This window comes from Histoplasma capsulatum, genomic scaffold (genome assembly GCF_000149585.1).
Source record: "Histoplasma capsulatum NAm1 scaffold_1 genomic scaffold, whole genome shotgun sequence".
Taxonomy (NCBI): Eukaryota; Fungi; Ascomycota; class Eurotiomycetes; order Onygenales; family Ajellomycetaceae; genus Histoplasma; species Histoplasma mississippiense.
This window is the reverse complement of record NW_001813982.1, coordinates 5,877,395-5,885,573: the sequence shown is the minus strand read 5'-3', so window position 1 is coordinate 5,885,573 and position 8,179 is coordinate 5,877,395. Positions and strand designations below refer to the sequence as shown.

Sequence of the window (8,179 nt, the reverse complement as noted above, 5' to 3'; positions counted from 1 at the left end):
TAGAAAATCATCACGCAGAAGAAGGTGCATCGAGAACTCGGAAAAGCGTCGATGGAAACTGCGGATCGGGCTGGCTTAGCTGTGCTTTTCACTTGTGCTATTGGTTTAGTTGAGTCAGCTAGGATACATCTCTTTGGATAGAAGACTTAGGTCTTTCGAATAATGGAGAGAGAAGCGTAGAGGACGAAGAAGAAGACGCAGGGAGAGCGCCAGAAATACCGGTAGGGTGCTGTGGAAAATGGATACACCTAATACTCACAAGTACTGCTATCGGTTCTCACCCAACTGCTTTGTCTCCAAACATATGGAGAATACTTCCCGCGCTGGGAAACTTCTGTGATATTTCTCGGATCCGTAAACAACGAAGCGCGGCCAAAATTCAGTACTTTAGTTGCCTGATCGATATCCAAAGCGGTTGCAAGACGAGATTCATGACGTTTGAGATGTTGGGCATGCGTATTCCTGTTCAGAAAGTTGGCAATATACATTGGCGCATTTGTTCCAGTTGAAATGAGTCCCCCGTGGCCATCGTGAACACCTATGGGCGCACTGCCCGTTGCGGCAGAAGTTCCTCCCACGTTCCAAACGGCGCCCGCGCTGATCTGTCGATGGCTTCCGCGACTAACCGGCCTGTTATTCCTCGCGTAAACCGAGGTATCACTAACATGTCGTGGTAGGTGATGAGGAGTGTCTCTACGGTCCGGTGATCGGCCTGACCTAGAGAGACCTAAGCGTCTCCTTGCTTGGTATGGCGCAAAGGGGTCTGTCTTAGGGTCGCGTCGCCGGAGTAGTTTTTCCCCGGGAGAAAGCAGGCATGGATTTTTACTTAGGCGGAATGCAGGCACATCTGTAGCATACGGCTCACGAACTGGGATAAATCGATCTGAAGTCAAGAGTCTCTTACGGGAGACTGGTGACGGACTTCTGATCAAGCTCCGCCTTGTATTAGGTGCATTGAGTAAGCTAGAAGGTATCGGGCCGTGATATACCGCGACAGCAGCCGGCTTCCTCCCTTGAATAAAGATGTTATCGCTTGAGGGGCTGGTGGTATTGCGGCTGGATCCGGGACTGGTAATTGAGTTTAGAGTGGAGGAAGGAGAAAAGTCCGAATCGAACTGAGAGGGAGCGGGAGTAGCCGAATCCGAAGATCGGGCTTCTGGGGACACTGCGAAGTCAGGTCCAGAGATTGATTGTTCAACAGAAGAGTCATGGAAGTGAATTAAGGAGAGACTATCACCATTCCTGCTGTGTCTTAACTCTTCAAGCGACTGGGACCTTGAGAGCATTGCTGCCGCCCTGGCAGGGGGGAAACGAGGGATCCACCATCAAGTGCTAAAATTGAAAATGCAATGAGAGGTGGTCGAGTACAAAGGTAATCAAAACGACAAAGAGAGGAATCAGGTATAGCATTAAAGATGATGCGATGTATTGCTGTAGCTAGATGCTGTGTCCTACAGAAAGGTGTCACTGAGTGCAGATTGAGGTTGATTGAGCTGCCACCCAGGCAATGCCATTTCAACGGTCTCGTCTCCAGGGCTGGAATCTCCCGCCTCTCCCTCCATTGTAGCTGCTTGTTTCCCGCTTGTTAGGTTCCTGGAGTTTTTTGTGGTTTTGTTTGTTTTGAGGTTGAGGTGGAAGCTAGAAGTCGTGATGGAGCCGCTGTCACGTGCTGATAACAGGTTACAACTAGCTGATAAGATTGCCTTTTGCTTTCCCGCAATCCGCTAATACATGGATCCAGACCTTACGCCTTCTCTGTCCTCGACTGCAGGTATAGTTACATATACAATATACCGAATACTAATTAAATTCCTATGGCGAGCGTAGGTTTGCCCTAATTTCGTCATACTGAATGTGCCAGCTAACGTACATATGTACTTTGACTAGCACGGAGTTCCACGATATAACGCTTCCATGCGGAGGACGGAGGCGGCATGGCAGAAAGAATCCCAGAAAATACAGACATATAATGAACTCGTCAGCATCGTGAATTCGCAGGTAAATGCTCACTCTTTTGTAGATACTGCAGACTACATGTACATGTACTTGACAAACTAAACTTGCCGAGAACGGCAACTAGAGAGCAGAACACGATTTCAGCACGGAAGCATTGAACAAAACTTCAGAACTGCTCACTAAGAATCCAGAGTATTATACAATATGGAATACGCGGCGCCTAATATTACAGCACCAATTCTCCAAAGCTACGTCTTCTGGAGAGGGAGGTGGCGATGGTCAAATTAAAAACATCATCAAAGCCGATCTCCAATTTCTGTTTCCCCTTCTCCGGGGATATCCCAAGTGCTATTGGATATGGAATCACCGCCTCTGGGATCTAGAGCAAACTACTCTTCTACTTCCGACTTCTATCTCCCGAAGTTTCTGGCAGGAGGAACTTGCGCTTGTGGGCAAATTGCTCAGCCTGGATAGCAGGAACTTCCACGGCTGGGGTTACCGTCGACAAGTTGTATCGGCACTCGAAGAGTTAGCTTCCAAGGATGACGAAAAAGAAGGCCATAGCGAGGACGCATCGACGCCTGCAAGCATGGCGAAGGCTGAGCTTGACTACACAACTAAGATGATTGGTGCTAATCTATCCAACTTCTCTGCTTGGCATAATCGAACGCAACTTATTTTGCGGCTGTTACACGAACAGTCTGCTAGTGATGAGGAAAGGAAGAAGATGCTCGACAGTGGTAAGTCCGTCTGGTGGTTGATAAACCGAGTTTGTCCACTAGACTGGATCAATTGTTAATTGCTAACGAGGGAACATCCTTCATTCCTGGGGGGTATTTAGAGCTGAAATTGATCCATCGGGCTTTAATCGACCCATATGACCAGTCGCTGTGGTTCTATCACCAGAATTTGATGTGCACTTTTGACCCAGCGCTGGCTTCAGGGACAATGGCGCCGAATTTTACGGATGTTGAACGGTTAGAATACCTGGAGAACGAGGTTGAGGCTATTACTAAGATGTTGGACGGAGAGGAAGATTGCAAGTGGATTTATCAGGCTCTAATCAGCTGTGGGGTGGTTATTTGTCGCGTCAAAGGGGTTATGTCAACGGAAATGAAGCAACGGATCTCTGGATGGTTATGTGAGTTGAAAAGGCTTGATCCACTGAGGCAAGGGAGGTGGCTAGATTTGGAGGCCTCACTGAACCTGTAAGTGCGGCGATGTTTCACGATATTCCAAAGCACGTAGACACCTAGATTTCCACAGCATGAAATACACGGCGGCATTGGAATTTGGATTGTTGTAAACCAGCATTGCATGGCTTGGATTAAAAAGAGGACCTCTATGTGCGAGGAATTGGTAGATACCAGGTCGCCAAATCGTATGAAAACCAATAAACGGCTCTGGAGCACCTAGATTGTTACACATCCTTGCTTTTCTCTTAAACTGGAGAATTGTTCGACCTTACGGACAAAGAGAACGGCAACAAAGCCAAAAACAAATGCATTTGATGTCCAAATGTTGGCAAATAATCACACACGCATGAAGAGGCGGTTAGCGATTTGGCCACTGAGGAGGGGAACTTCGGACATGTCAGTGACTTCAAGTTGTTATGATATGACAATAAACTAAACCAACATCTAAGAGATCTTCGTGGTTGAGGTTTCGAGGACGAAACTGATGAGAATCCCCGAATTGGTAAATTGCAGCATGCAGGTCGGATTAATATACAACCACTACAATCCGCCCCGCAAGAGCCATTGGTTATATACCAGGAGAATTTGTCAAACTCAGGGCGCTGTAACTAATGCAGACGCAGAGAATCAGCATATGTATTTCCATAGTGAGGCAGCCTGCAGGTTGCTGTTTCAAAACTCCCATCCTCTAAAGCATGATGGGACTCAAAAACGGTGGCGGATAAGACACTAGACCACTTAGCTCGTCTTTAATTGTAGATGTTTCAAGATCCCCTTCCTGGTTGTCACTCTCCCGCCGTCAGTCATGACAATGGATGGTTTCGCCGGTCTGTAGCAAGTCGAGGCGAGTCAACTCGAGAGTTCTTTTCTTTTTCTCCAAACACACCGTCGTCGTCGTCCAACAACCAACATCAACGCCTCGCCACAGAGGCTAACCGTGTCAATCCAAGGCCTGTCAGTCCCTGGCGATCTTCGTCCTTTTCTTTTCTTCTTCTTTCTGGTTTTCGCTTCAGTCTTGACTGATTGACCGATCGATTTGGTTATTGAAACTCCATGCCTTGAAAAATAGCCTCCAGTGCAAATTTAGTAAATAAATAGTAGCTGAAGGCTATTTTTCGCGGCCAGGCCTGAACCTATATCGTTCGCCTTTTCCACCCTTACTCTATTGTCCATTGGACTTAGTCTAGCCAATCTTACCCTCCGAAGTGCTAAGGATTTATCCAATCTGGTCAAATTGTCTATGGACGCTACCTCCTCTCCTCCAAAGCCCACATAGTTACCACGCTCAGCAAGGGATATTGTGAACGACGAACTTTACTACATGCACACGACCAGCCATGGTATCCAGCAGCGCGGAGAATACGGACTATGAAGCTGTGGGTTACAACCCCCCTCAGTTGCTTAGAAATAATGCTGCTAGATAAGAAGCTAGAAGGGAAATGAAATAAAATTAAAATAAAATGGATTGCTTATCGTATTCTTCTCCTAGGATGCCTTCGAAGACGCACAGGATACTGCACCACGTCCTGAATCCCCACTTCCCCAAAGCGCTACCCGTTCTCTAACCGACCGTCGACCTTCGAACGGATCTCTGACCACCCCCCGAGCCACAGTCCATCCTCCCTTGCCCATACCTGACAGGAAGCAGAGTGGCCATGATGATACGTTGTCACCAGTATCTCCCGTGGGAGATGATACCCCGAAGAAAAACAAACCCTCAAAATCGCCCCTATTAGCTGCTCACCGTCTCTCCACAACATCTCTTGATGAAATCAACTTGGCTGCTCCGAAGGAAGGAAATGGGGATGAGAAATCGCAGCAGACATCCCCCGACTCGTCAAGTGGCCCTCCTCCCCTTCCCTCAAGAGAATCCGCCAAACAAACTGGGCGCCTCCAGGGCTTCTCCGCTTCCCTTCCCTCTGTACCGTGGGGACCCCCTCCAGCAACCAAACATCAATCACCAACAACCCAATTAGCGAATCCCCCACAAACCTCGCGGAAACTTACCAGTCCGTTTGCCTGGCTTTCGCGGGCTAGCTCTGGCGGCAAAGATATAAAACCTTCCTCTGGATCGGGGAATAGCCGGAGAAATACCGCGGCCTCGATATCGACAGTGGGCAGCAATCCTGAATTGCTGGCCAGGTTACAAGAAGGTAGTGATGGGGATTCCGCCAGCTTCGATTCAAGGAGACGGAACAGCTTGAGAGACCAGTTCAAGTTGCTGAGAATACGGAACGAAGGTGTTGCCGATGAGGCAGCTAGTATTACCTCTGCCCATGATGAGGGCCGTGCTAGCACCATTGGAAGCCCAAAAAGCGAATCTGAGAAGAGCGAAACTGGACTTGCTGTTCCACCTGCGCCATCTCCTGTGGCAACATCACCAGGTCTGCCTCCAACTGTCAATCCAAACCTAGCGCCCGGCACTGTCTCTGGTATATCATCCTCCGCAACTGATGCCTCAGCTCCTGTTGATTGGGAACTGTGGCAACATGTTGTCAACGTTGGACCAGAGGCTCTTAAAGGATCCAATGCGGAGGAGTTGAATGCTGCTATCAAGAGAGGTATTCCACAAACGATCCGTGGGGTTATTTGGCAAGTTCTTGCAGACAGTAGAAATCCGGAATTGGAGGATGTATACAGAGAATTGTTAGCGAGAGGCACGGAGAAGGATCGTGATCGCTACTGGAGCATCAGTTCTGCCATAACTCTCAACGGCCAAAGTAACGGAGTTCCGAAGGATAAAGAGAAGGAATCGTTATCCTCTTCCCGGTCCTCAGTAGATTCTGATCTCTCGAGTCCCACAGTTAACTCAAGCAATGGCGTTGTCTCTCCCCCTTTGGTTCCAGAAAAAGACCCAGATCCTGTAATAAAAGCACAAGCAAGTCTGGAGGCAGCTCGAAAGCAAAAAGCAAAGGAAGATGCAATCGCTCTTCAGAAGCTGGAGAAAGCTATCAGGCGGGACCTGGGATCAAGGACCAGTTATTCAAAATATTTTTTGTCACAGCGCAACCAAGATGGGTTATTTGGACTCTGCAAAGCCTACGCGTTGTATGATGAAGGCGTGGGCTACGCCCAGGGGATGAACTTTATTGTTATGCCTCTGTTATTCAATGTAAGTTTTCACTTCGCTGCCTTTCACTTGAACGATGCACAGTTTAATCTCGTACAATCAACCTAACTTGGATAAAAATAAAATTAGATGGATGAAGGGGAAGCATTTACCCTTCTGGTTAAATTAATGAACAAATACCGCCTACGAGACATGTTCATCCAAGATATGCCTGGACTTCACATGCGCCTGTACCAGTTCGAGCGCTTACTGGAGGATCTTGAACCTGCCTTGGCTTGTCATCTGCGTCGACGTGGAGTTACACCCCAACTCTATGCAACGCAGTGGTTTCTCACCTTGTTTGCATACCGATTCCCGCTTCAACTTGTCCTCCGCATTTACGATTTGATATTCGAGGAAGGGCTAGAGCCGACAATCCTCAGGTTCGCTGTCGCAATCATGCAGCGCAATACCGAAGCATTGCTAGGGATGAACGATATGGCGTCGTTAACTAATTTCCTCAAAGAAAAGTTATTTGACGTCTATATCGACCAACAGCCATCTGCGAGCTCGATTCTCGAGTCTGGCTTCTTCGGCAGCTCTGGTTCCTCTGACAAAGAAGTCTATCGTGCTGATCTCATGGTCCAAGATGCGTGCCTTGTCAAACTTTCGGATGACATGATCAAAACGTATACTGCAGAATGGGAAGAGAAAGTCCGCGTGGAACAGGAACAGGCAGCAGAGTTGGAAGGGTTAAGGCACACTGTCGCAACGCAAGCCGCTCGCATCCGCTTGCTTGAGGAGCGCGCGGAGAAGTCAGACACGGAGCATGTGCAGCTTGCGTCAGAATTAGTCCGCCTCAAAGTGGAGAATGAGGAGCTACGAGATGCAAATGAAAGTTACAAGGTTGAAGTCGAGGAGCTGAAGATTGTTATTGACCGACAACCTGCCGAGCTGGAAGACAAGCTGCGGACGGAAATGGAGCGGATCATGAAGCGAAACATCGAGGTGCAGAACGAGAATAGGTCGATGGAGGAGCAAATGGCCGAGATGGAGAAAGATCTTGTTGATACAAAGTTGAAGTGGGCCGAGGTAAGAAATACATCTCTACCACTACCTTCCTAAAACTTATTCTTCCTTGTTTGTTCGTTCCTACTAATTAACCATCCACTTGGATCATTGTAGATGTCCGAAGAGCATGAGAGCCTCAAACAGAAATGGGTCGATCTACGAAAGGCCCTTGGTTAATATATGTAGTACGGGAACGAAATTCGATCATCTTATCCTTTCCCGCCTCTTCCATGCATAATGCATACACCACTTGCAATATACTCAAGCTTCTCGTTGTATCCTCTTTGCACATCCACAGCACATCATTTTGCATCCATTCACAATCAATATAAATATATACGTTCATAGATACGTGACCAATACCTGACTCCATCGCAACGTCGCCGCCACAAGAATTAGCAACGCATGAAGCCAACTGGCATTTACAAAGTACGAATTTTGTTTCAACGTAAAACGCTTTTCTTCGTCATTTCTTTTGAACAACCAATTGTGCTTTTTGCGGTTGTCGTCTTGTCCTCCCACTTCTATTTTCTTGTAATTTTCCTTTTCATCCCTCCCCTCCAACGATTGTGAGTTCTTCTTCCTTGGGTTTTATACAAGACCAAGTTTCTCTTATTCTTTCTTTTCCGCCACATAGAATTGCGGAAGTGGGTATGCCGGATGTGTTGGGCCGATCCACCGCCACCCCTTTTCTTCCCAAACTGAATATCCCGACCCAATCGTTGCTTAACTGATCAGGTTTCTTTTTCTTTCCTCTCATCACTGCCATGTAGTTTGTATGTCATCATATGCTCTCCTCCTTCATTCCCTCCGTCTTACTTCTTCGGTAATGATATAAAATTTTTGCTTTTATTTGCTTTTCTTATGTTTTCATGTTCGAACCCTTGGCTGTCGTTAAATGTGACAC

At 47.5% G+C, this 8,179-nt stretch overlaps 3 protein-coding genes across 3 annotated transcripts; 2 read left to right on the top strand and 1 right to left on the bottom strand.

The window, feature by feature from the left end:
- Window positions 1-88: 88 nt before the first annotated feature.
- Window positions 89-1,286, bottom strand: HCAG_01686 (predicted protein; the record flags this gene model as incomplete). Its single annotated transcript, XM_001544589.1, has 2 exons — window positions 89-97; window positions 282-1,286. 2 exons carry the CDS (start codon window positions 1,284-1,286, stop codon window positions 89-91), a joined length of 1,014 nt encoding a protein of 337 aa, XP_001544639.1.
- Window positions 1,287-1,814: 528 nt separating this feature from the next.
- HCAG_01685 (conserved hypothetical protein) lies at window positions 1,815-3,353 on the top strand (the record flags this gene model as incomplete). Its single annotated transcript, XM_001544588.1, has 5 exons — window positions 1,815-1,823; window positions 1,888-1,998; window positions 2,081-2,696; window positions 2,798-3,164; window positions 3,320-3,353. 5 exons carry the CDS (start codon window positions 1,815-1,817, stop codon window positions 3,351-3,353), a joined length of 1,137 nt encoding a protein of 378 aa, XP_001544638.1.
- A 1,136-nt stretch (window positions 3,354-4,489) lies between these two features.
- HCAG_01684 (conserved hypothetical protein) lies at window positions 4,490-7,449 on the top strand (the record flags this gene model as incomplete). The annotated part of the gene is made up of 4 exons (XM_001544587.1): window positions 4,490-4,528; window positions 4,642-6,264; window positions 6,352-7,293; window positions 7,387-7,449. The coding sequence occupies 4 exons, from the start codon at window positions 4,490-4,492 to the stop codon at window positions 7,447-7,449; spliced, it is 2,667 nt and encodes an 888-aa protein (XP_001544637.1).
- Window positions 7,450-8,179: the final 730 nt, after the last annotated feature.